Source organism: Oratosquilla oratoria, chromosome 16 (assembly GCF_046742065.1).
Source record: "Oratosquilla oratoria isolate Oo_2021 chromosome 16, ASM4674206v1, whole genome shotgun sequence".
In the NCBI taxonomy this organism is placed as follows: domain Eukaryota; kingdom Metazoa; phylum Arthropoda; class Malacostraca; order Stomatopoda; family Squillidae; genus Oratosquilla; species Oratosquilla oratoria.
The window spans coordinates 9,067,348-9,094,025 of NC_134792.1; the positions used below are offsets into that span (position 1 = coordinate 9,067,348).

Consider the following 26,678-nt stretch of genomic DNA (forward strand, 5'->3'; position numbering starts at 1 on the left):
TAAAGAGTGGTGATGACTCATGGGGAAATGCTCTACTTGAGATGATTACTGACCATTCAATGACACAATGGATACAAGAGAACACTAGGTATAGAAATGAAGAAGAACCATCGAGGCTAGACTTAATAATTACATCTGAACCTAGAATAGTGGACAAGATTGAATATAAAACACCAATAGGTAAAAGTGACCACATATTGATTGAACTGGAACTTAATGAAGAAAAATATATGAAAAGAAATGAACAATATAGAAAAGGAAGAATGATGTATGAAAAAACAAACTTTGATAAAATAAGAGAATTCTTCCAACAAGAAAACTGGGAAGAAATATACAAAGAAGAAACATCAGTGGAAGAGAAATGGAATATTTTGACAAAAATTTACAAAGAAGGAGTGGAAAAGTATGTCCCAAGACAAAAACAAGAAAAAGAATATGTAAAATGCTGGTACAACAAAAGTTGTAGGGAGTTAAAAGACAAAAGAGACAAAGCCTGGACCGGATGGAAAAAAAGACAGAAGACCTGAAAAATGGAAAATATATACTGGTTATAGAAATGAATATGTACAAAAGTGCAGAGAGGAAAAAAGAAAATATGAAAAAGATGTTATAGAAAAGTGTAAAGATCAACCAAAACTATTCTACAGATTTGTAAACAATAAACTGAAAAACAAACAAGACTTGGAGAAATTAAGACAAGGAGGAGTTGAATACACTGAGGAAATGGAAATGGCAGAAATTATGAACAAACATTTTAAATCAGTGTTTACAAGGGAAAATATACAACCTGAAGAGATTGAGTGGAAGGAAAAAGTCCCCCCTATGGAAGAAATAGAAGTAACGAAGAATGAAATATTGACACACTTGGGTAATTTTGATGTCAGAAAATCGCATGGGCCAGATGAAATAGCAAACTGGATTCTGAAAGAATGTAGGAATGAACTGGCAGACAAAATACATAGCATAATAAGCAGTTCCTTAAAAGAAGGAAAAGTTCCAGAAGATTGGAAAAAAGCAAATATAGTACCTATATATAAAGGAGGAAATAAAGAAGAACCTACCAACTATAGACCAGTCTCTCTAACAAGTACAATAGCAAAAATATGTGAAAGAATTATCAAAAGTAGATGGGTAAAATACTTGGAAAAAAACAACGTACTAAATCCAAGGCAATTTGGATTTAGACAAGGACGATCATGCGTCACCAATTTAATATGTTTCTATTCAAGACTAATAGATATAATACAAGAAAGAGATGGATGGGCTGATTGTGCATTTCTAGACCTAAAAAAAGCTTTTGACAAAGTACCACATAAGAAGTTGCTTAAGAAATTAGAATATGAAGGAGGAATACAAGGTAAATTGCTAAATTGGATGGAAGACTTTTTGCAAGAAAGAAAAATGAGAGTAGTGATAAGAGATCAGCACTCAAAATGGAATGAAGTAATAAGCGGTGTCCCGCAGGGAACAGTTCTGGCCCCAATAATGTTTGCTATATATATTAATGATATGGATGAAGGAATTGAAAGCTATATGAGCTTCTTTGCAGATGATGCAAAATTACTGAAAAGAGTGAAAACTGAAGAGGATTGTGAATCACTACAGAGAGATCTAAATAAAGTACAAGAATGGAGTAGGAAGTGGGAGATGGAGTTCAATACAAAAAAGTGTAGTATAATGGAATTTGGAAAAAGCAAAAACAGAATAACAGGATCATATAATTTGGGAGAAGAAGGAATAAAAAGAGTAGAAAATGAGAGGGACCTGGGAGTCATTGTTATGAATAATATGTCACCTGAGAAACATATAAATAAGATTTTTGGAGAAACTTATAATTTAATAAGAACAATCAAAGTGGCATTTACATACCTGGATGAAGAAATGGTGAGGAAAATCCTAATCACCCTGATAAGACCAAGATTGGAATATGCAGCAACGATATGGTCACCAAGTACAAAAAAATGTATAAAAAAACTTGAAAGAATACAAAGAGCAATTACTAAACTGGCACCAACACTCTCAAAACTATCATATGAAGAGAGACTACAAAAACTTAAACTACAGACACTAGAGCAAAGAAGAGAGAAAGGAGATTTGATAGCTATTTACAGAATCATGAAAGGCATAGAAATTACTGATAGAGAGAATCTGATAAAATGGGATGACAGAAATACAAGAGGACACGGAAAGAAAATAAAAAAAGACAACTATAGAAGAGATTTGAAAAAGAACAGCTTTCCTCACAGAGCAATAGACAGTTGGAACAAGTTAGATGAGAAAGTGGTGTGTGCAAAAACAATACATGAATTTAAAAATAGTTTAGATAAAATGAGATATGAAGACGGGACCTCACGAGCATAGCTCCCCTTCCCGTAAAATACAACTAGGTAAATACAACTAGGTAAATACACACACACTTCAGCGAATGGACGGCTTGGATGACGTTCTGAAGAAAACTGAAGTCTGGATCCCAACGCAAAGAGAAGTGCCTAGTGTTTTTACAGGGTGGGGGGGAAATTGCTCGTGGAGTAGTGGGAAAGTAGGGAAAGAGGAAAAGGGGAGGGATTACTGAGGGAAATGGAAGGAAATGAGGAGGGAGTAGACTTGGCCCAGCCAGACAAGCGAAAGGTAAACAAAAGACTGAGTGATGATGAAATGTCTAATAAAAATGTAAAGATTAGAAGTATAGAGAGGAGCAATACAGTAGAAAGTGATGAGAATATGTTCCAGGGATTTAAAGAGGGTGGGGGGGGACACAACCCCTCCCCCCCGACTGATAAGACTAGAGGAGAGAGTTGATAAGGTGATCGAGGACTTGGAACGTAAGTTAGGTAATGTTGACTCCATTTTCCAAAGAATTGAAAGGTTGGAACAACTAGAGAAGGCAAACAGAAACTTAACTGAAGAAATAGAGGACCTAAAAAGACAGTTAGGAAATGTAAAGGAGGAGAATGAGAAATTGAAGAAGAATAGTAATGAAAACAGAGAAAATAGCTACAGAAGCTAAAAATTGGAGAACAACCCAAGAAGGGAATAAGGTCTCATTCACTGACATAGTCAAACAGCAATTGAAAGAACATAATGAAGACTCAGTTATTAAAGTGATGAGACAGAAGGAGAATATAGTAAGAGAATTAGCTGACAAAAAGAAATGTATAATTATATTAGGAATGGAAGAGAAACATAACCCAGATAGAACCGCAAGAATCAAGGAGGAAAATGAAAGAGTAAGCAGTTTATTAAAATTAGTCCAGGAAGATGAACCAGAAATTATAAAGGAAATTGAGGAAAAATTCAGACTCGGAAAATATAGTACAGATAAGACCAGACCAATTAAGATTAAATTCAGGTCACAAACAACGGCAGAGAAAATTCTATCCAAAACAGGGAAACTAGCAACAAATGATCAATATAAAAAGGTATGGATAAAAAGAGAAATGAATAAGGAGGAAAGAGAGGCAGAAAAGCAGAAAAGAATTGAAGCTAAGGCAAAAAAACGAGGAAAGAACGGAGTCAGAGAAAGAGAGATTCTATTGGAGAGTAGTGAACATGAAAATAAAGCAGTTCGACATACAAAAGAAAAACATAAGGGAAACAGAGAACACAATGGAAGTGGCAGAAAACTAAGAGCGTCTTACACAAATATAGATGGATTGATAACAGGATTGAATGAACTGAATGATTATTTGAAAGAAAAAGAACCGGACATAATGGGAATTGTAGAAACAAAATTAAAAGGCCCACTACCACCCAACAGTGTAGGACATGATGCATACAATTATTGGATTAGAAACAGAGAGAAAAAACAAGGGGGTGGAGTTATGTTCCTGACTAAGAAGGATATAAACGTGAAAGGTGTCATATATGGAAGGAATACAGTAGAGATGATTATGATAGAAGTGGAAGACCGAGATAAGAAGAGAAGAAAATTTGTGATCAATTATGTGCCTCCGAAAACAGCCTCATGGGAGGAGAGTGAACATAAAAGTATGTTAGAGGACACAAAGATAGCATTAACTAAAATAATGGAAGACGGAGGAAGAATAGTTATGATGGGCGACTTTAATTGCAAAGAAATCTGCTGGGAAGAAATGACAGTAAAGAGTGGTGATGACTCATGGGGAAATGCTCTACTTGAGATGATTACTGACCATTCAATGACACAATGGATACAAGAGAACACTAGGTATAGAAATGAAGAAGAACCATCGAGGCTAGACTTAATAATTACATCTGAACCTAGAATAGTGGACAAGATTGAATATAAAACACCAATAGGTAAAAGTGACCACATATTGATTGAACTGGAACTTAATGAAGATAAATATATGAAAAGAAATGAATATAGAAAAGGAAGAATGATGTATGAAAAAACAAACTTTGATAAAATAAGAGAATTCTTTCAACAAGAAAACTGGGAAGAAATATACAAAGAAGAAACATCAGTGGAAGAGAAATGGAATATTTTGACAAAAATTTACAAAAAAGGAGTGGAAAAGTATGTCCCAAGACAAAAACAAGAAAAAGAATATGTAAAATGCTGGTACAACAAAAGTTGTAGGGAGTTAAAAGACAAAAGAGACAAAGCCTGGACCAGATGGAAAAAAGACAGAAGACCTGAAAAATGGAAAATATATACTGGTTATAGAAATGAATATGTACAAAAGTGCAGAGAGGAAAAAAGAAAATATGAAAAAGATGTTATAGAAAAGTGTAAAGATCAACCAAAACTATTCTACAGATTTGTAAACAATAAACTGAAAAACAAACAAGACTTGGAGAAATTAAGACAAGGAGGAGTTGAATACACTGAGGAAATGGAAATGGCAGAAATTATGAACAAACATTTTAAATCAGTGTTTACAAGGGAAAATATACAACCTGAAGAGATTGAGTGGAAAGAAAAAGTCCCCCCTATGGAAGAAATAGAAGTAACAAAGAATGAAATATTGACACACTTGGGTAATTTTGATGTCAGAAAATCGCATGGGCCAGATGAAATAGCAAACTGGATTCTGAAAGAATGCAGGAATGAACTGGCAGACAAAATACATAGCATAATAAGCAGTTCCTTAAAAGAAGGAAAAGTTCCAGAAGATTGGAAAAAAGCAAATATAGTACCTATATATAAAGGAGGAAATAAAGAAGAACCTACCAACTATAGACCAGTCTCTCTAACAAGTACAATAGCAAAAATATGTGAAAGAATTATCAAAAGTAGATGGGTAAAATACTTGGAAAAAAACAACATACTAAATCCAAGACAATTTGGATTCAGACAAGGACGATCATGCGTCACCAATTTAATATGTTTCTATTCAAGGCTAATAGATATAATACAAGAAAGAGATGGATGGGCTGATTGTGCATTTCTAGACCTAAAAAAAGCTTTTGACAAAGTACCACATAAGAAGTTGCTTAAGAAATTAGAATATGAAGGAGGAATACAAGGTAAATTGCTAAGTTGGATGGAAGACTTTTTGCAAGAAAGAAAAATGAGAGTAGTGATAAGAGATCAGCACTCAAAATGGAATGAAGTAATAAGCGGTGTACCGCAGGGAACAGTTCTGGCCCCAATAATGTTTGCTATATATATTAATGATATGGATGAAGGAATTGAAAGCTATATGAGCTTCTTTGCAGATGATGCAAAACTACTGAAAAGAGTGAAAACTGAAGAAGATTGTGAATCACTACAGAGAGATCTAAATAAAGTACAAGAATGGAGTAGGAAGTGGGAGATGGAGTTCAATACAAAAAAGTGTAGTATAATGGAGTTTGGAAAAAGCAAAAACAGAATAACAGGATCATATAATTTGGGAGAAGAAGGAATAAAAAAAAGTAGAAAATGAGAAAGACCTGGGAGTCATTGTTATGAATAATATGTCACCTGAGAAACATATAAATAAGATTTTTGGAGAAACTTATAATATAATAAGAACAATCAAAGTGGCATTTACATACCTGGATGAAGAAATGGTGAGGAAAATCCTAATCACCCTGATAAGACCAAGATTGGAATATGCAGCAACGATATGGTCACCAAGTACAAAAAAATGTATAAAAAAACTTGAAAGAATACAAAGAGCAATTACAAAATTGGCACCAACACTCTCAAAACTATCATATGAAGAGAGACTACAAAAACTTAAACTACAGACACTAGAGCAAAGAAGAGAGAGAGGAGATTTGATAGCTATTTACAGAATCATGAAAGGCATAGAAATTACTGATAGAGAGAATCTGATAAAATGGGATGACAGAAATACAAGAGGACACGGAAAGAAAATAAAAAAAGACAGCTATAGAAGAGATTTGAAAAAGAACAGCTTTCCTCACAGAGTAATAGACAGTTGGAACAAGTTAGATGAGAAAGTGGTGTGTGCAAAAACAATACATGAATTTAAAAATAGTTTAGATAAAATGAGATATGAAGACGGGACCCCACGAGCATAGCTCCCCTTCCCGTAAAATACAACTAGGTAAATACAACTAGGTAAATACATACACACACACACACACACTGAAAATTCTTTGTGTAACATACAATACATCCATGTCATTCAAACAGCACATCACAAACATAAAAAATAAATGCACACCTAGACTCAACACACTTAAATCGATCACTAAAAATTTGGACAAACCAAAGAAATTAATACTACAGTATACAAACAATGTATACACTCATTGATGAATTATGTGAGTCCAGCATGGACACCTAATCTCAGTGATACACACCTCAACACCCTTCAGACCATACAAAACAAAGTGTTAAAAACAATTACAGGCTGCCTATATACAATACCTACAGACCATCTACACTATGAAACAAAAGTCCTCAAAGTCAAAGATCACCTTGACATGAGAGGCACAGAAACACTTGCTGCAGCCTCCACAAACACAGAACACCCACACACACCAAGAAACATAAAAAAAAAACACCCAAATACTTATATCACACACAAATACTCTCTTCTCTTCCTCCAGAACCACCAAATACCAGCCTCTGGAACCATATAATCACATCACTCCTTACTCCATTAACACACTAAAAGACAGCACATTGCTACATACCAGATCCCCTGAAATCCATCCCTCTGAATCCTCTCTCCCACAAAAAGACAGAATCCACCTGGCCAGACTGTGATGCAGCCACCATTCAGCCTTTCTAAGCTATCAGAAGAGATTGGATGACTGCATTGTGGACAAATGCCCAGGATGTAACACTTCACCCCGTACTATTCAACACATCATGGAAGACTGCATTATACACAATCACACACGCAAACAACACAACATACACTCCATAAAGGATTTGTGGGAAAACCCCGTTTCAGCGGTGGCATTCCTTAAGGAGACCGGACTGCTCGGACAGACAGTCTAAGGAGCAACAACAACCCACAGGCAAACAGTATTTACTTAGTTGTATTTTGCGGGAGGAGAGCTATGCTTGTAGTGACCCGCAGTTGTATCTTTCTGCACCCAGTTCTTTCTTAAAATCATGTATAGTTTTAGCACTCACTGTTTTCTCTTTCAATTTGTTCCATGTATCTATTACTCTGTGTGGAAAGCTGTTCTTTTTCAGACCTCTTCTGTAACTTTCTTTCTTAAATTTTTATCGTGTCCTCTTGTATTTCTTCTGTCCCATTTAAGTAGGTCATCCCTATCAAGGATTTCCATCCCTTTCATAATTCTGTAGATGATTAAATCACCTCTTTCTCTTCTTTGTTCCAGAGTTGATAAGTTTAGTTTGTCCAATCTTTGTTCATATGTCTACTTGCAAAGTGTTGGTGCCATCTTTGCCATTGCTCTTTGTTTGATTGATTTTTTTTTTTTTTTTTTTTTTTTTTTTTTTTTTTTTTTGTACTGGGTGTCCATAGTGGCGCTGATCTTACCTGTGTAACTAGAATCCTCTTTACCATTTCCTCATCCATGTAGTCAAAGGCCACCTTTATTGTAAGTTTCTCCAACTATTTTGTTTACATGTTTGTCTAATGCCATGCCATTTAAAATAATTACTCCGAGGTCCCTTTTCTGAGTTTACTTTTGTAACTTCCTTTGTACCAATTTTGTATTGACCCGATATTCTATTTTTGCCTTTTCCAAATTCCATTATACTACATTTCTTAATGTTGAAATTCACTTTGTTCTTCATACTTCATTTCCAGACTTTGTCCAGGTCTTCTTGAAAAGATTTGCAATCTTCTTCTGTACTTTACTTACTCTCTCCAATAGTTTTGCATCATCTGCAAAGAAGTTTATATAACATTCGATGCCTTCATCTATGTCGTTTATATAAACAGCAAACATTATCGGAGTCAATACGGAGCCTTGGGGAACTCCTCTTATCATATTTACCCTGCCTGGGATATTGGCTGCATGTTATTGTGGCAAAGTAGCATGCAGTTGATACTTTAGGATCTACATGGGGTGCCTCTACGGGCCAGAGCCACACATCATTTTGTATGTGATAAAGGAAGACTCTGTTCATAGAGAAATGATGACATTTTTATTATACTACGACTGTCCCTTCGTTATGCTGTCCCCTAACCCCATATTACTGTCCTGTACCATTTCTCTGAATATTCAATTCCTTTTTTTGCCTATTCTGTGGTGGGGGAAAGGAATGCTGCCACCAAGTCTTCCCACTTGAGTCGTAAGAGGCAACAAAAAAATGGAACGGGGGTTAGAACTCGGAATCCTGATACCTGTAGCCCTACAGGGGACATTCCTAAAAGAAAAAAAAAAAGTAAAGGCATAAGAGGATCTAGAAGTTTTCCAACCAATACCCTAAGGGTTGGGCCTAAAATGTGCATGGATGTGGTACAGATGAGAGTAAAAGGGAAGAGATAGGCAGTATGTTTGTGATAAGAAAGATGGATGTGCTGGCTTTGAGTGAAACTAAATTGAAAGGGAGGGGTGTGTGTGAGTTTGGGAGTGTAGTTGGGAGGTTCTCAGAAGTGAAGAGGGGACGAGGGAGAGAAGGGGTGGCTATACTAGTAATTGAAGAGATAGGTAAGCATGTAGTGGAGTGGAAGGAGGTTTCTTCAAAGTTGATGTGGATGAAGGTGAAACTGGGAAGGGAGATGTGGGTTTTGTAAGTGCATATGGGCCTGGTAGTGAGAAGAGCATTGAGGAAAGGGAGGCTTTTTTGATAGATTTAAATGAATGCATAGAGGGATTAGGGAGAAATGTCAATGTAGTTGTATTGGGAGACCATAATGCTAAGGTAGGAAACGAACCAATAGACATGGTGATTGGGAAGCATGGAGTTCCAGGTAAATATCGTAGTGGAGAGTTGATAGTGGAGATGTGTCTCGAAAGAGAGTTAATGATAGCAAATACAGTGTTAAGGAAGAAATTCAATCATAAGTACACATGGGAGAGGGTGGTACATGGAAGAGTGGCAGATAGAGCATTAAGGGGGGTACTCAACAGTGAAATAGGCAAAATATTGTCAAAAAATGTAATTTTATTTTTTACGTGATTTATGCACCTTAAAGTAACAAGCACCCGGCTGACGCCGGCCGTGGCTCCACCACGGGTGCTTGGCCTGCGGCGCCGCTTGCTGCGCTCACAGTAGTCTTCTTCCACATGTGATTTTTGGAACATCTATACACGATAATACACACACGCGCACACATGCACACACATAGATACATACATGAACACACACACACACACTTCAACGAACGGACGGCTTAGAGGACGTTATGAAGAAAAAGTGAAATTTCGTGGATCCCAAAGCAAAGGAAGTACCTATTGTATTTACAGGGTGGGGGGAAATTGCTCGTGGTGTAGGGGAAAGTAAGGAAAAAGGAGAAGGGGAGGGATTACTGAGGGAAATGGAAGGAAATGAGGAAGGTGAGGACTTGGCCCAGGCAGGCAGACGCCATCTAAACAAACGAGGTCCGGACCAATTTAGCGATGACGAAATGTCTAACAAAAATGTAAAGATTAGAAGTATAGATAAGAGCAATACAGTAGAAGGTGATGAGAATATTTTCCAGGGATTTAAAGAGGGTGGGGGGGACACAAAACCCCCCCGATTAACAAGACTAGAAGAGAAGCTCGATAAGATGATCGAGCACTGGGAATTTAGGTTCGGTCACGTTAACAACATTGTGCAGAGGGTTGAAAAATTGGAAGAACTAGAGAAGGCAAACAAAAACTAACTAAGGAAATTGAAGAATTAAAAAATCAGTTAAAAGAAGTAAAAGAAGAGAAAGTCTTAAAGGAGAATAATAAGGAGAACAAGGAGGGTGGAAAAAAATCCAAGAAAACAGCAAAGTTGCATTTACTGACATAATCAAACAGCAAATGAATGAACAAACTGAAGACTCAGTTATTAAAGTGATGAGACAGAAGGAGAATATAGTAAGAGACTTAGCAGATAGAAAGAAATGTATAATTATATTAGGAATGGAAGAGAAACATAACCCAGATAGAACCACAAGAATCAAAGAGGAAAATGAAAAAGTAAGAAATTTACTAGAATTAGTTCAGGAAGATGAGCCAGAAATAATGAAACAAATTGAAGAGAAATTCAGGCTCGGGAAATATAGTACAGACAAGACCAGACCAATTAAGATTAAATTCAGGTCACAAACTACGGCTGAGAATATCTTATCCAAAACAGGGAAACTAGCAACAAGTGAACAATATAAAAAGGTATGGATAAAAAGGGAAATGAATAAAGAGGAAAGAGAGGAGGAAATAAGGAAAAGACATGAAGCTAAGAAAAAAAACGAGACCAGAATGGAGACAGAAAAACAAGAATTCTACTGGAGAGTTGTGAATATGAAATTGAAGAAATGGAACATAACAGAGAGAAACACAAAAGAAACAGAGAATACAATGGAAATAACAGAAAGTTAAGAGTATCCTACACAAATATAGATGGATTAATAACAGGACTGAATGAACTGAACAAATATCTGAAAGAAAAAGATCCGGACATAATGGGAATTGTTGAAACAAAATTAAAAGGTCCACTACCACCCAACAGCATAGGACACAATACACATAATTATTGGATTAGAAACAGAGAGAAAAAACAAGGGGGTGGAGTTATGTTCCTGACTAAGAAGGATATAAGCGTGAAGAATGTCACATATGGGAACAATACAGTAGAGATGATTATGATAGAAGTAGAAGATAGAGATAAGAAGAGCAGAAAATTTGTAATAAACTACGTGCCCCCAAAAACAGCCTCGTGGGAAGAGAATGAACATAAAAGCATGTTAGAAGACACAAGAATAACACTAAACAAGATAATGGAAGATGGAGGAAGAATAGTTATGATGGGCGACTATAATTGCAAAGAAATCTGCTGGGAAGAGATGACCGTAAAGGGTGGAGAAGACTCATGGGGTAGTGTTCTACTTGAGATGATTAATGACCACACAATGACACAATGGATCCAAGAGAACACCAGGTATAGAAATGAAGAAGAACCATCGAGACTAGACCTAATATTCACATCAGAACCTGAAATAGTGGAAAAGATAGAATACCAGGCACCAATAAGCAAAAGTGACCACATATTGATAGAACTAGAACTAAATGAGAAAAAATACATGAAAAGAAATTAACAATATAGAAAAGGAAGATTGATGTATGAAAAAGCAAATTTTGATAAAATAAAAGAATTCTTCCAAAATGAAAACTGGGAAAGAATACACAAAGAAGATACAACAGTAGAAGAGAAATGGAATATTTTGACAAAAATCTATAAAAAGGGAGTAGAAAAGTATGTCCCAAGACAAAAACAGGAAAAAGAATATATAAAGTGCTGGTACAATAAAAGTTGTAGGGAGATAAAAGACAAGAGAGACAAAGCTTGGGCCAAATGGAAGAAAAACAAAAGACCAGAAAAATGGGAAATATATACTTGTTGTAGAAATGAATATGTACAAGCGTGCAGAGAGGAAAAGAGAAAATAGGAAAAAGATGTCATAGAAAAGTGTAAAGATCATCCAAAATTATTCTACAGATTTGTAAACAACAAACTGAAAAACAAACAAGATTTGGAGAAATTAAGACAAGGAGGAATTGAATACACAGAGGAAATTGAAATGGCAGAAATTATGAACAAACATTTTAAATCTGTGTTTACAAGGGAGAACATACAACCTGAAGAGATTGAATGGAAAGAGAAAGTCCCCCCTATGAAAGAAATAGAAGTAACAAAGAATGAAATATTGAAACACTTGAGTAATCTTGATGTCAGAAAATCGCATGGACCAGATGAAATGGCAAACTGGATTTTGAAAGAATGCAGGAATGAACTGGCAGATATAATACATAGCATAATAATCAGTTCATTGAAAGAAGGTAAAGTTCCAGAAGATTGGAAAAAAGCAAATATAGTACCTATATATAAAGGGGGGAAATAAAGAAGACCCTAACAACTATAGGCCAGTCTCTCTAACAAGTACAATAGCAAAAATTTGTGAAAGAATTGTAAAAAATAGATGGGTAAAATATTTAGAAAAAAACGTGCTAAATCCAAGACAATTTGGATTCAGACAAGGACGATCATGCGTCACCAATTTAATATATTTCTATTCAAGGCTAATAGATATAATACAAGAAAGAGATGGATGGGCTGATTGCACATTTCTAGACCTAAAAAAAGCTTTTGACAAAGTACCACGTAAAAAGTTGCTTAAGAAATTAGAAACTGAAGGAGGAATATGGGGCAAACTACTAAATTGGATGGAAGACTTTTTGCAAGAAAGAAAAATGAGAGTAGTGATAAGAGACCAACACTCAAAATGGGATGAAGTAATAAGCGGTGTTCCACAAGGAACGGTTCTGGCCCCAATAATGTTTGCTATATATATTAATGATATGGAGGAAGGAATTGAAAGCTATATGAGCTTCTTTGCAGATGATGCAAAACTATTGAAAAAAGTGAACACGGAAGAAGATTGTGAGTCACTACAGAGAGATCTAAACAAAGTACAGGAATGGAGTAGGAAGTGGGAAATGGAGTTCAATACAAAGAAGTGTAGTATAATGGAATTTGGAAAAAGTAAAAACAGAATAACAGGATCATATAAATTGGGAGAAGAAGGAATAAAAAAAGTAGAAAATGAAAAGGACCTGGGAGTCATTGTTATGAATAATATGTCACCTGAGAAACATATAAATAAGATTTTTGGAGAAACCTATAATTTAATAAGAACAATCAAAGTTGCATTTACATATCTGGATGAAGAAATGGTGAAGAAAATTCTAATCACCCTGATAAGACCAAGATTGGAATGTGCGGCAACGATATGGTCACCAAGTACAAAAAAATGTATAAAAAAACTTGAAAGAATACAAAGAGCAATTACAAAATTGGCACCTACACTCACAAAACTATCATATGAAGAGAGACTAGCAAAACTTGAACTACAGACACTAGAGCAAAGAAGAGAGAGAGGAGATTTGATAACTATTTACAGAATCATGAAAGCCATAGAAATTACTGATAGAGAGAATCTGATAAAATGGGATGACAGAAATACAAGAGGACATGGAAAGAAAATCAAAAAGGATAGCTATAGAAGAGACCTGAAAAAGAACAGCTTTCCTCACAGAGTAATAGACAGTTGGAACAAGTTAGATGAAAAAGTGGTGTGTGCAAAAACAATACATGAATTTAAAAATAGTTTAGATAAAATGAGATATGAAAACGGGACACCACGAGCATAGCTCCCCTTCCCGTAAAATACAACTAGGTAAATACACACACACACACACACATTTTTGCGAATTTTTCTTCCATCTTTTCTTCCAACTTTTCCTTGATGGCATATTTGTTTCTTCGTTTTGCCTGGTTGAACATTTTGAAGGCCTTCTCTAGATAATACATTTGATATGTTTTGTGGTCGGGTTTTCCGCGCAATTTCACAAAGTTTTTATACCCAACGAAATAATGTTTCTAGGCTTTATGAGATATGTAGGCTATAATCACTTAATTACATAAAGAGGAGTAGGAGTCAGAGTTGGAGTCACCAAAAAATAGAGGAGTCGGAGTCAAAGGTTTTGTATTCAGACTCCACAGCATATATGCCATTTTTTTTCCTTTCTTTTTTCTTTTCTTACAGTAAGGTTTTTTTCTAAATTATGATCAACCCTGTCAGCGTGGTGATTTATTCTATAAATGTTGTTTCTACTAGAGACCTTTTTTTCCCACATATGGGTAAAAGCAATATTTTTCTTGTAAAACATAGAATAGAGCAAGCAAGGATGTTATTTAACAAATTTTATTATATATATTTATTTTTATTATTTATTCATTTTCAGGAAGCAGTAGTTCTTATACCCACCCATTTCTTTCCTTCATACAAACCACCATATTCTACCAATCTCCGGAAACATATTCATAGTCATATCACTCACCGCTCCATTAACACACTGCTGCATGCCAGACCCCCTGATATCCACCCTTCTGAATACTCTCTCCCACGAAAGGACAGAGTCCACCTGGCCAGACTGCGGTGTGGCCACCACCCAGCACTTCTAAGCTACCAGAAGAGGCTGGATGACCGCATTGTGAACAGCTGCCCAGGATGTAACACTTCACCCCATACCATACAACACATAATGGAAGACTGCATTATACACAATCATGCACACAAACAACACAACATACACTCTATAAAGGATTTGTGGGAAAACCCAGTTTCGGCTGTGGCATTCCTTGGGGAGACGGGACTGCTCGGACAGACAGTCTAGGGAACGACAACACCAACAACAACCAATCTATATCATGATACAATCCATCATGTTTTGGAACTGGGAAAATGTCTATATTCTTCTTCAACTTATGATTTTACTGTTTTCAGATGAGGACCCAGAGCAAGTGGAAAGAATTGCAGCAAATCTTCAGCAGTTGGATCAGTATCTTGGGCCATACCCCTGGGATTCTTTCAGAAGATGGGTGTCACTCTCACATCACATTTCAAATGCAGATATGGAAAGACTTGCACCACTTTCAGGTTAATTTTGATATTTAATCCTTTAGTGTACTCGTAAGACATTCACTGAATGCACAACAGTTAGAGAAGACAAAACACTGTACAAAGCTGGCCTCGTAACCTAATAGTATACACTTCTCCAACAAAACAAGAGACTGAACATGCTCTGACAGCAAACACAAGTGAAATACTCACAATCCAAACAAAGAGTAAGGAAATTACACTATTATGAATATCTATATACCACAGATAACCAGTGTTTCTATCCTCTGGGACAGTATTGCACCAAAGAGATTTATCTAGTTCTATCTTACAGGAAGGGGGAGCTAAGCTCTTGGTGTCCCGTCTTTGTATCTCTCCATATCCAGTTTGCTCTTAAATTCCTGTACTGTTTTTGCACACTGTTTTTTCATCGGAGGGGGGCTATGACGAGTGGTACCATAATATAGCAAAGTGATTTAAGTTTAATAAGAATAGAAAAAAAAAGGGAAATGGATGATAAACCAACATACGCAGAGACAACCAAAAGAAGATTAGACATGAGTAAGTATGAAATGCCTTTGGGGATACAGGAGTCCCTCAAATAACACGGGGGTTAGGTTCCTGAAATTACCGCGTATGAACAAATCCGCGTATGCTGACTTTCCATATTAAATACCGAGAACCGTATGTATGTGTATGTATACGTGTATTTACCTAGTTGTATTTTACGGGAAGGGGAGCTATGCTTGTGGTGTCCCGTCTTCATATATCATTTTAGCTAAACTATTTTTAAATTCATGTATTGTTTTTGCACACACTTTCTCATCTAACTTGTTCCAACTGTCTATTATTCTGTGGGGAAAGCTGTTGTTTTTTTTTTCACATCTCTTCTATAGCTGTCTTTCTTGATTTTCTTTCCGTGTCCTCTTGTATTTCTATCATCCCATTTTATCAGATTCTCTCTATCAATAATTTCTATGCCTTTCATGATTCTGTAAATAGCTATCAAATCTCCTCTCTCTCTTCTTTGCTCTAGTGTCTGTAGTTCAAGTTTTGCTAGTCTCTCTTCATATGATAGTTTTGAGAGTGTTGGTGCCAATTTTGTAATTGCTCTTTGTATTCTCTCAAGTTTTTTTATACATTTTTTTTGTATTTGGTGACCACATCGTTGCAGCATATTCCAATCTTGGTCTTATCAGAGTGATTAGAATTTTCTTCACCATTTCTTCATCCAGGTATGTAAATGCCACTTTGTTCTTATTAAATTATAAGTTTCTCCAAAAATCTTGTTTATATGTTTCTCAGGTGACATATTATTCATAACAATGACTCCCAGGTCCTTCTCATTTTCTACTTTTTTTTTATTCCTTCTTCTCCCAATTTATATGATCCTGTTATTCTGTTTTTACTTTTTCTAAATTCCATTATACTACACTTTTTAGTGTTGAACTCCATCTCCCACTTCCTACTCCACTCCCATACTTTATTTAGATTACCCTGTAGTGACTCACAATCTTCTTCCGTGTTCACTTTTTTCAATAGTTTTGCATCATCTGCAAAGAAGCTCATATAACTTTCAATTTCTTTATCCATATCATTAACCACTTCAGTACGGGACTTAAATCTCGCGGGCAGCAGCCAATGCCAGCAGTATGACGTAACGTAATAATATTCGCATCATAAAATATAGTCGCCGCTTATATCGATCGTTCTCTCTTTCACCCGCGAATTTTGAAAACCACAGAGAATGGGATTCAGGGCGCATTTGGGAGAATGTAAAAACACAGGGGCGACTACAATAAATATAATCAAGACGCCGATATGGCAGCGTCGCGAATCCACTTGCTCCTCATGACGCCTACGTGTGCGGCACCGTATGGAAGGGGTTAATATATATAGCAAACATTATTGGGGCCAGAACTGTTCCTTGTGGAACACCACTTATTACGTCATCCCATTTTGAGTGCTTGTCTCTTATCACTAGTCTCATTTTTCTTTCTAGCAAAAAGTCTTCCATCCATTTAAGCAGTTTTCCCTGTATTCCTCCTTCAGTAAGAGGAAGATGGGCAGAATATTTTAGGGAGTTACTAAATGTGAAGGAGGATAGGGAAGGAAAGATAGCTGCAGTGGGAATGCGAAGAAAATGAGAGTGATGAGTGAGGAGAATGGAGGAGAAATAAGGAAGGAGGAGGTGAAGGCAGTTGTTAAGATGATGAAAACAGGTAAGGCACCTGGCCTGGATGGATGCCATGCAGAATGTCTGAAAAAGGGAGGTACAGTGATGGTGGACTGGCTGGTGAGGTTATTTAATGTTTGCTGGAGAGAGGGTAGAGTGCCGGAGGACTGGAGGAGTGCGTGTATAGTTCCACTTTACAAGGGAAAAGGGGACAAGTGTGAATGTAGTAGTTTCAGAGGGATTAGCTTGTTAAGTGTAGTTGGGAAGGCTTATGGGAAGATCTTGATTGAGAGGATTAGGAGAGGAAGAGAGGGGGTAATTGGTGAGGAACAGTGTGGATTTAGGACAGGTAGAGGTTATGTAGATCAGATCTTTGTGGTAAGACAGATATGTGAGAAAGCTATAGGAAAGGGGAAGGATGTTTTTTGGGCTTTTATGGATCTGGAAAAGGCTTATGATAGGGTAGACAGAAAGGCACTGTGGGAGGTTATGCAGGTATACGGGATAGGAGGAAAGCTTCTAGGAGCTGTCAAGAGTTTTTATGAGAATAGTAGAGCTTGTGTCAGGATTGGAAATGGAGAGAGTGAGTGGTTCGAGGTAAAGGTGGGACTTCGTCAAGGATGCGTTATGTCGCCCTGGCTTTTCAACTTATACATGGATGGGGTGGTGCGAGAGGTAAATGCAAGGGTAGTGGGCAAGAGATTGGAGATGGTTAAAGAAAATGGAGAAAAGTGGGAGGTAAGCCAGCTGTTGTTTGCGGACGACACTGCACTTGTGGCAGGATCGGAGGAGGGATTGAGGAAGTTAGTGGCAGAGTTTTGGAGAGTATGTGATAGAAGAAAGCTAAAGATAAATGTGGGTAAAAGTAAGGTGATGAGATGTACAAGGGTTGAAAATGGCAGTACACTGGAAGTGAGCATTAAGGGAGAGCGACTGGAGGAAGTGGATAATTTTAGATACTTGGGTGCAAATGTGGCAGGAAAAGGTGGAGTGAAGTTGGAAGTAGAATGTAGATTGAGAGAAGAGAGTAAATGCCTTGGTGGATTAAAGAGTGTAATGAGGAATAGACATTTGGGAATGGATGCTAAGAGGAGACTGTATGAAGGAGTGATTGTGCCAACAGCACTGTATGGGGCAGAAACATGGAACATAAGAGAAGAAGAGAGAAGGAGTTTGAAGGTGTTTGAGATGAGGTGTCTGAGAAGTATGAGGGGGGTTACTAGGCTAGATAGAGTGAGAAATGAGGAGGTGAGGAGGAGAACAGGGGTGGAAAAGGAGCTGGGAGATAGGGTTGATGAAAGAATATTAGGATGGTTTGGACACATGGAAAGAATGAGTGAAGAATGACTAGTAAAAGAGGTATGGAAGGCGGATGTGGAGGGAGTGAACATTAGGGGACGTCCTAGGATGAGGTGGATGGATGGGGTGAAGGGGGCTTTGGGGAAGAGGGGAATGTCTGATGAGGAAGGACGGGAGAGGACAGAAGACTGGGGTGAATGGAGAATGGTTGTATATGGATGATGTTGTGATTGCATGAGGTGGAATGGGCAGGGGGGATGGGGGGTGAGGTAGTATGTGTGAGCAAAAGTTGACACAGCCCGAAGGGATTTCTCCCCGTCCTCTCCTTTTATGCAATGGGGGGACGGAGAGGGGGGGTCGCTGATTTAATGAAGCGGCCTTGCTGTGGATGTGCTGTGTCTTGCGTCACTGCTTCTGACCCAGGTCAGTGGACAAGGTGCAAGGATGACCCGTCATCCAGGAGGTGCTGAGATAAGAGGGAGGGTGGAGGGGTGTGGAGTGTATTCAGGGATGGAATGGGTGGAAATGATTTTATGCCTTTCCCTTTTTGGCTACCTTCCTTGTAAGGGGGAAGCCTTGGTATATGTATGTATGTATGTAAAATATCAGGGCAATATAAGGTTGGTACAAAAGAAGTAAAATAAGTCGGCTTTGGAAAGGACCTAGGAGTAATTATTAGCAAAGTCATGTCACCAAACAAGCATATAAACAAAAGAGTCAGAGAAATCTACAATTTACTAAGAACAATTAAGGTGGCCTTTAACTACATGGATGAGGAAATGGTAAAGAAATTATTAGTCATGCTGATAAGACCAATATTGGAGTACACTGCGACACTGTGGACACCTAACACAAAAAGGAATATAAAGAAATTAGAAAGAATCCAAAGAGCAATGACAAAGATGGCACCAACACTTTCAAAATTGATATATGAGCAAAGATTGTCCAAACTGGAACTAACAACCCTGGAACAAAGAAGAGAAAGAGGAGATCTACTGGCCATTTACAGAATCATGAAAGGTATGAAAGTCCTTGACAGAGAAGATTTATTAAAGTGGGACAGAAGAAAAACAAGAGGACACAAAAAGAAACTCAAAAAGGATAGTTATAGAAGAGATCTGAAAAAGAATAGTTTTCCACACAGAGTGATAGATGTCTGGAACAAATTGGATGAAAAAATAATATGTGCAAAAACCAAACAAGAATTTAAGAACAAACTAGATGCTGAGAGATAGCTCCCTTCCCATACAATACAACTAGGTAAACATATCCATCACTCTGTGGGGAAAGCTGTTCTTTTTCAGGTCCCATCTACAACTGTCCTTTTTTAAGCTTCTTTCCATGTCCTCTTGTGTTTCTCTTATCCCAATTTAGTAAGTCTTCTCTGTCAAGGACCTCCATGACTTTTATAATTCTGTAGATGGTCAACAAGTCACCTCTCTCCTCTGTTCCAGAGTCAGCAACTCCAATTTTAACAATCTCTCTTCACATGAGTTTTGATAGTTCTGGGGCCATCCTCATAGCTGCTCTTTAGATTCTCTCAATCTTCTTTATATTCTTTTTTGTACTGGGTGACCACAGTGTTGCTGCATACTCCAATTTAGGCCTTATCATTGTGACTAATATTTTCATTACCCTTTCTGCATCCAAGTAGGTAAAAGTCACTTTCATTGCTCTTAGTAAGTTATAGGTTTTGCTGACAATTTTGTTTATATGTTTGTCAGGGGACGTATCTTTTGTGATGATCACTCCCAGGTCTTTTTCATATCATCCTGATATCCTTTTTTTAAATACATACATATACCAAAGGCTTTTTTCCCCCTTACACGGGGGGTAGCCAAAAAGAAAAAGGCATAGAAATCACTCCCACCCATTTCATTTCCCATATATTCCACTCCCCTCCACCCTCCTCCCTCCCTCCCTCCCTCCCATCCTCCTATCGTGGCACCTCCTGGATGACAGGTCATCCCTGCATCCTCTACACTGCCCTGGGTCAGAAGCAGTGTCACAAGACACAGCACATCCACAGCAAGGCCGCTTCATAAATTCGGCGACCCCTCCCCTCTCCGTCCCCTCATGCAGGAAAGGAGAAGACGGGGAGAAATCCCTTCGGGCTGCGTTAAATTTTTTCTCATACACACTTCCTCACCCCCCATTCCCCACCCACTCCCCCTCATGCATCACAGCCTCATCTATACACAACCCTTCTCCATTCACCCCTATCTTCTGTCCTCTCCCGTCCTTCCTCTACAGACCCTCTCTTTTGTAAAGCCCCTTTCACCCCATCCATCCATCTCATCCTAGGACGCCCCTCATATTCACTCCTTCCACCTCCGCCTTCCACACTTCTTTTACTAATCTTTCTTCACTCATTCTTTCCATGTGTCCAAACCATCCTTTTTTTACTTTTTCCAAACTCCATTATGCTACATTTTTTAGTGTTGAATTCCACTTCCAACTTCCGACTGTATTCCCAAATCCTGTCCAGATCTCTCTGTAAAAATGATTCACAGTCCATTTCAGTACTGACTTTCTTTAACAGTTTTGCATCATCTGCAAAGAAGCTCGTGTAAAATTCCACTCCCTCGTCCATGTTATTCACATAAATGGCAAACATTGTTGGAGGCAGCACTGATCCTTGTGGGACTCCACTTATTACCTCTTCCCAAGTAGAAGTCTTATCTCTGAGCACTACCCTCATTTTTCTTCCATGCAAAAAAGTCCTCCATTCACTTCAGTAGTTTACCTTGCATCCCTCCTATGGTTTCCAGCTTTCTTGATATTTTTTGTGGGGGCCTTTATCAAAAGCTTTTTGTAGATCAAGGAAAGCGCAATTGGCCCATCCATCCTTTTCCTGTATTATATCTAGTAGTCTTGAGTAAAAGCAGATCAAATTTGTGGTGCATGATCTTCCCTGTCTAAATCAGAATTGTCTTGGATACAGTATATTATTCTCCTCCAGATGTTTTATCCATCTACTTTTTATAACTTTTTTGCAGATTTTTGCTACTGTGCTTGTAAGGGAAACCGGTCTGTAATTTGTTGGGTCTTCTTTATTTCCTCCTTGATAAAGTGGTATGATATCAGCATTTTTCCTTCTTTGAGCTAGCAATATATTATGTTGTATATTATGTCTACTAGTTCTTCTTTACATTCTTTTAATATACAATTTCCTATTCCATCCAGGCCGTGAAATTTTCTGACATCAGGGTTTATTATATGATCCATTATTTCCTTCATTTCTTTCATGGAGGGGGATTTCACTTCTCTCCCTTCAACCTGTTGTATTTTTTCTCTATTGAAAAGTGACTCAAGATATTTGCACACAATTTCTGCCATTTTGGTGTCTTCTTTGTATTCATTGTTCTCTTAGCATAGTTTCACTATTTCCTACTTATTTTTCAGTTTCCCATTTACATATCTATAGAATAGTTTTGGCTGATCCTTATATTTATCTATAATGTTGTATAGGTGTTAAAGGAGATATTTAAGAAAGATAGCAGGAGGCACAGGAGAAGAAAAAAGAGATCTGAACAAGAATAAGTCATTAAAGTCTCCAGTCATTAAAGATTCCTGCATGAATCTAGTTTCTAGATGTATCACTAAAATAACAAAAATATTGGCCTATACAGTCAGTACCCTATATGAGGCTAAAGTGAACAAGGTATGAATCTTTATATATATGTATAGTACAGGAACTCCCGATGGTGCCCAATCATTCTGTTAATTTCCGTTACCAGGTAAAATTTGCTCAGCTCCTGAATTGATCACAAAAGTGAAGGATATTTCCAAATCAGATGGGGCAGAGGATCCTCCTCCAGCTGACAAGACTCAGAAGGTTAGTCATTTAAGTTAATTGTTGTCTTAAGTTACCTCCAGGTGGAGGTGAGGGGGTTGACAGGTTTTGAAAATGGGCAGTTGTGCTGTCCATTTTGCACAACAACCACAATCAGGTACCTGTCATTGGTCCCAGAGGGAAATTAAATGGGTTTTAGTGTGTGTGAACTGGGTATGTTCTTAGACTTGGCCACCCCTCTTGTAAATGGGACAGGGCCTTTAGTATTTACCTAGTTGTATTTTACTCACTCATAGTGACCCATTTTTGTATCTCTCTGCATCCAGTTTGTTCTTAAAATCTTGTATAGTTTTGGCACTCACTGTTACCCCGTTTAGTTTGTTCCAAACATCAGTCACTCTGTGTGGGAAACTATTCCTTTTCAGATCTCTTCTGTAACTATCCTTCTTTGGCTTCTCATGTCCTCTTATTTCTCGTCTGTCCCATTTTAATAATTCATCTCTATCAAGAACTTCCATCCCTTTCATAATTCTGTAAATAGTCAGCAAATCACCTCTTTCTCTTCTCTGTTCCAGTGTTGATAAATGTAATTCATCCAATCTTTGATTGTATGTCAAATTTGAGAGTGTAGGTGCCATTTTTGTTGCTGCTCTTTGATATTTTTTTTTTTTTTTTTTTTTTTTTTTTGTGGTGTACTAGGTGCCCATAGTGTCACACCATACTCCAATTTAGGTCTTATCAGTGCAACCACTATTTTCTTTACTATTTCTTCATCCATGTAGTTGAAGGCCACTTTCATTGGTCTTAGCAGTTAAAAATCTCTCCAACTAGTTTATTGACATGTTTATCAGGTGTCAAGTTACTTGAGATATTCACTCCCAGGCCCCTTTCTGAGTCAACTTTTTTGACCTCCTTGGTACCAATTTTATATTGACCCAATATTCTATTTTTGCTTTTTCCAAATTCCATTATACAGTGAGTCCTCTTTATACGGTAATTTTTTATCCGGTAAATTCACAGTTACGGTATTTGGTAATTACTGCTTCTGAGCCAGGGCGGTGGGCAAGGTGCAGGGATGATCCGTCATCCAGGAGGTGCTCAGATGAGAGGGAGGGTGGGAGGGGTGTGGAGTGTATTTAGGGATGAAATGGGTGGGAGTGTTTTTATGCCTTTCCCTTTTTGGCTACCTCCCTTGAAAGGGGGAAAAAGCCTTGGTATATGTATGTATGTACTACCCTCGATTCTATTTACAATAGAAAATTCACAGATATGGTATCGGCTAGATATTTTGAAGAGGAAAGAGCAGGGAGAAGGTACGTCTGCCATATCCTATTATTACATGTTATAAGGGGTTCGGTATACGGTAATTTCAATTTGCGGTAAGGTTTTCAGGAATGCATATGTACTGTATAATGAGGACTTACTGTACTGTATTTCTTAATGTTAAAGTTCACTTCACACCTCTGACTCCATTCCCATATTCTGTGCTTACTCTCTTGAGTAATTTGGTATCATGAGCAAAGAAGTTCATGTAACACTTCACTCCATCATCCATATCATTTATATATATACATACATACAGCAAAGGCTTTTTCCCCCTGATACATTCCACTCCCCTCCACCCTCTACCCTCCCTCTTATCTTGGCACCTCCTGGATGACAGGTCATCCCTGCATCTTCTCCACTGCCCTGGGTCAGAAGCAGTGACACAGCACATCCACAGCAAGGCCGCTTCATTAAATCGGCGATCCCCCTTCTCCATCCCCCCATGCAGAAAAGGAGAAGACGGGGAGAAATCCCTTCAGGCTGCGTCAAATTTATCTCATACATTCTACCTCACCCCCCATCCCCCCAGCCATTCTACCTCATGCATCACATCATCATCCATATACAACCATTTTCCATTCAACCCTGTCATTTGTCCTCTCCTGTCCTTCCTCAACAGACATTCCCCTCTTCCCCAAAGCCCCTTTCACCCCATCCATCCATCTCATCCTAGGTCACCCCTCATGTTCACTACCCCTTCATCTACCTTCCATACCTCTTTTACTAGTCTTTTTTCACTCATTCTTTCCATGTGCCCAAACCATCCCAATACTCTTTCATCCACCATGTCTCCCAACTCCCTTACCACCCCTGTTCTCCTCCTCACCTCCTCATTTCTCACTCTATCCAGCCTAGTAACCTCCATCATACTTCTCAGACATGGATATAGAACCCAGGTTTAAAAGTATTATAAGAAACAGAGAAAGTAATTGTTAGATGAAATAATTGAACTGAAAAGTGAATGCGAAAGTATATATAAAGAAGTAGCCATATTAAGAAAAGCCAGTGAAGAAAATAATAGAGAAATAGATGAATTGAAAATGGAACTGAATTGGATAAAGGGAGAAAAAATAAGACTGAAAAATATGAATAGGAATGAGGCATTAAAGAAAGAGATGAAGGATCAAATACAGGCAGTGGCTGAGAAACTGGAAGAAAAAATTAAAGAAAATTACAAAGGATTACAAAGGATTACAAAGGCGGAGCATGCCGACAGGAGACCTTTTGATCCATATCTAGGCCGGATAAAAAAAAAAAATCATATTAATAATAAATTAAAACTATAATAATGTAAAAATAACAAATGAAATACATAAATAAATGCATAGGTATAGTTGAATAACAAACAAACAGGTAAATAGTAAATGATTATAAATTGACATATAACTAATAATTAATGAAAATCAGACAGACAAATTATAACAAAACAAAAACAAATAATGTAACATAAATTATAATCATTACAGCATCTTACTTAGGTATTTATCTAAATGATTCTTAAAGCTTCGAACTGAACTACATTGCACTACCTGTGCAGGAAGTTTATTCCATTCATTAACTACACGGTTGGCAAAGTTGTTTCTACCTACTTCCAAATTGAATCTATTTCCGGACAGTTTGAGACCATTGTTTCTTGTCTGATTCTCATTCAATGTGAAAATTTTGTCACTTTTGATGTTGTCAATTCCCTTTAAAATCTTAAAGACCTGTATCAAGTCACCTCTGAGTCTACGCTTTTTTAGGGAAAACAGATTCATGTGCTTAAGTCGATTTTCGTATGATTTCTTTTTGATATTTGGAATCAGTTTTGTGGCTCGCCGTTGTACTTTTTCCAGTCTGTCAATGTCTTTAATGAGATTCGGTGACCATACGGAAACAGCATATTCCAAATGTGGACGAACTAACGATTTATATAGCTTGTTAATGAGTGATGGACTTTTGAAATCAAAAGATCGCGCAATCAATCCCAGAATCTTATTTGCTTTCTCAGAGGCTGAAATACACTGCTTGGATGATTTGAGGTCGTTACTGATAATTACACCGAGATCTTTTTCACTATCCACTTTTGTTAACGAATTTCCAAATAACTTGTAATCATACTTACTGTTATTTTTACCTATGTGCATTACCTTGCATTTACTTGTGTTAAATTTCATTAGCCACTTTTCAGACCATTGCTGTAATTGATCTAAATCTTCTTGAATATCTAATTGGTTTGAGTGATCATTTGCCACTCCGCACAGTTTTGTATCATCAGCAAATTTGGAAACAGTAGATTTTAGTCCATGGTCTATATCATTTATATATACTATGAATAGAAGTGGCCCAAGAACGGAACCCTGAGGAACTCCACTTGCAACACTTTTCCATCCAGAAGTTTTTCCATTTAAAACAACTCTCTGTTTTCGACCTTTCAACCAATTACTAGTCCAACCTAATAGGCTACCACTTATTCCATGCAAAGCTAATTTAGTAAGTAGTCTTTCGTGTGGGACGGTATCAAAAGCTTTTGCAAAGTCTAGATATATTAAATCTATATTGTTTCTTTTGTCATAATTCGAGATAACTGTGTTGTAGAATTCGAGTAAGTTAGTCACGCAAGAACGTTTCCGTCTGAAACCATGCTGGCTATCATTTATCAAACGGTTACTTTCTAAATGATATTCGATATCATCTCTGATGATAGTTTCCATTATTTTTCCTACGATCGAAGTCAAACTTATAGGCCTATAGTTATTTGGTTTCTTTTTGTCACCTTTTTTGAATATGGGAGTAACGTTAGCTAGCTTCCATTCTCTTGGGACATCTCCGGATATGATGGATTTCTTGAAAATAATTTCTAATGGAACAACAATCTCATTTTTCATTTCCTTTAAGATTCTTGGATGCCAACCGTCAGGCCCTGGTGTTTTATTAACTTTGAGTTTGTCTATACACCTTTTAATTTTTTCTTTTGTTATATCTACCGTAGTGAGTAAGTTTACCCCAGACTTTTCACAGGTTTCAGTTTGGAATTCACTTTGAGGTGTTTCGTTTACGAATACCGAGCTAAAATAATTGTTTAAGATATTACACATTCCTTCATTTGAATATTCAAGTTGACCGTCAGCAGATAATAGTG

General features: G+C 37.4%; 1 protein-coding gene across 7 annotated transcripts in view; it reads left to right on the forward strand.

Annotated features, from left to right (window-relative positions):
- Window positions 1-26,678, forward strand: part of LOC143033812 (protein AAR2 homolog) — a 77,736-nt gene that overhangs the window by 17,631 nt on the left and 33,427 nt on the right. For all 7 annotated transcript variants that reach the window (XM_076199314.1, XM_076199313.1, XM_076199308.1 and 4 more), the window contains exons 4-5: window positions 14,847-14,999; window positions 22,176-22,273. In XM_076199314.1, the coding sequence (XP_076055429.1) occupies window positions 14,847-14,999; window positions 22,176-22,273 (251 nt within the window). The remainder of the gene's footprint in view (window positions 1-14,846; window positions 15,000-22,175; window positions 22,274-26,678) is intronic.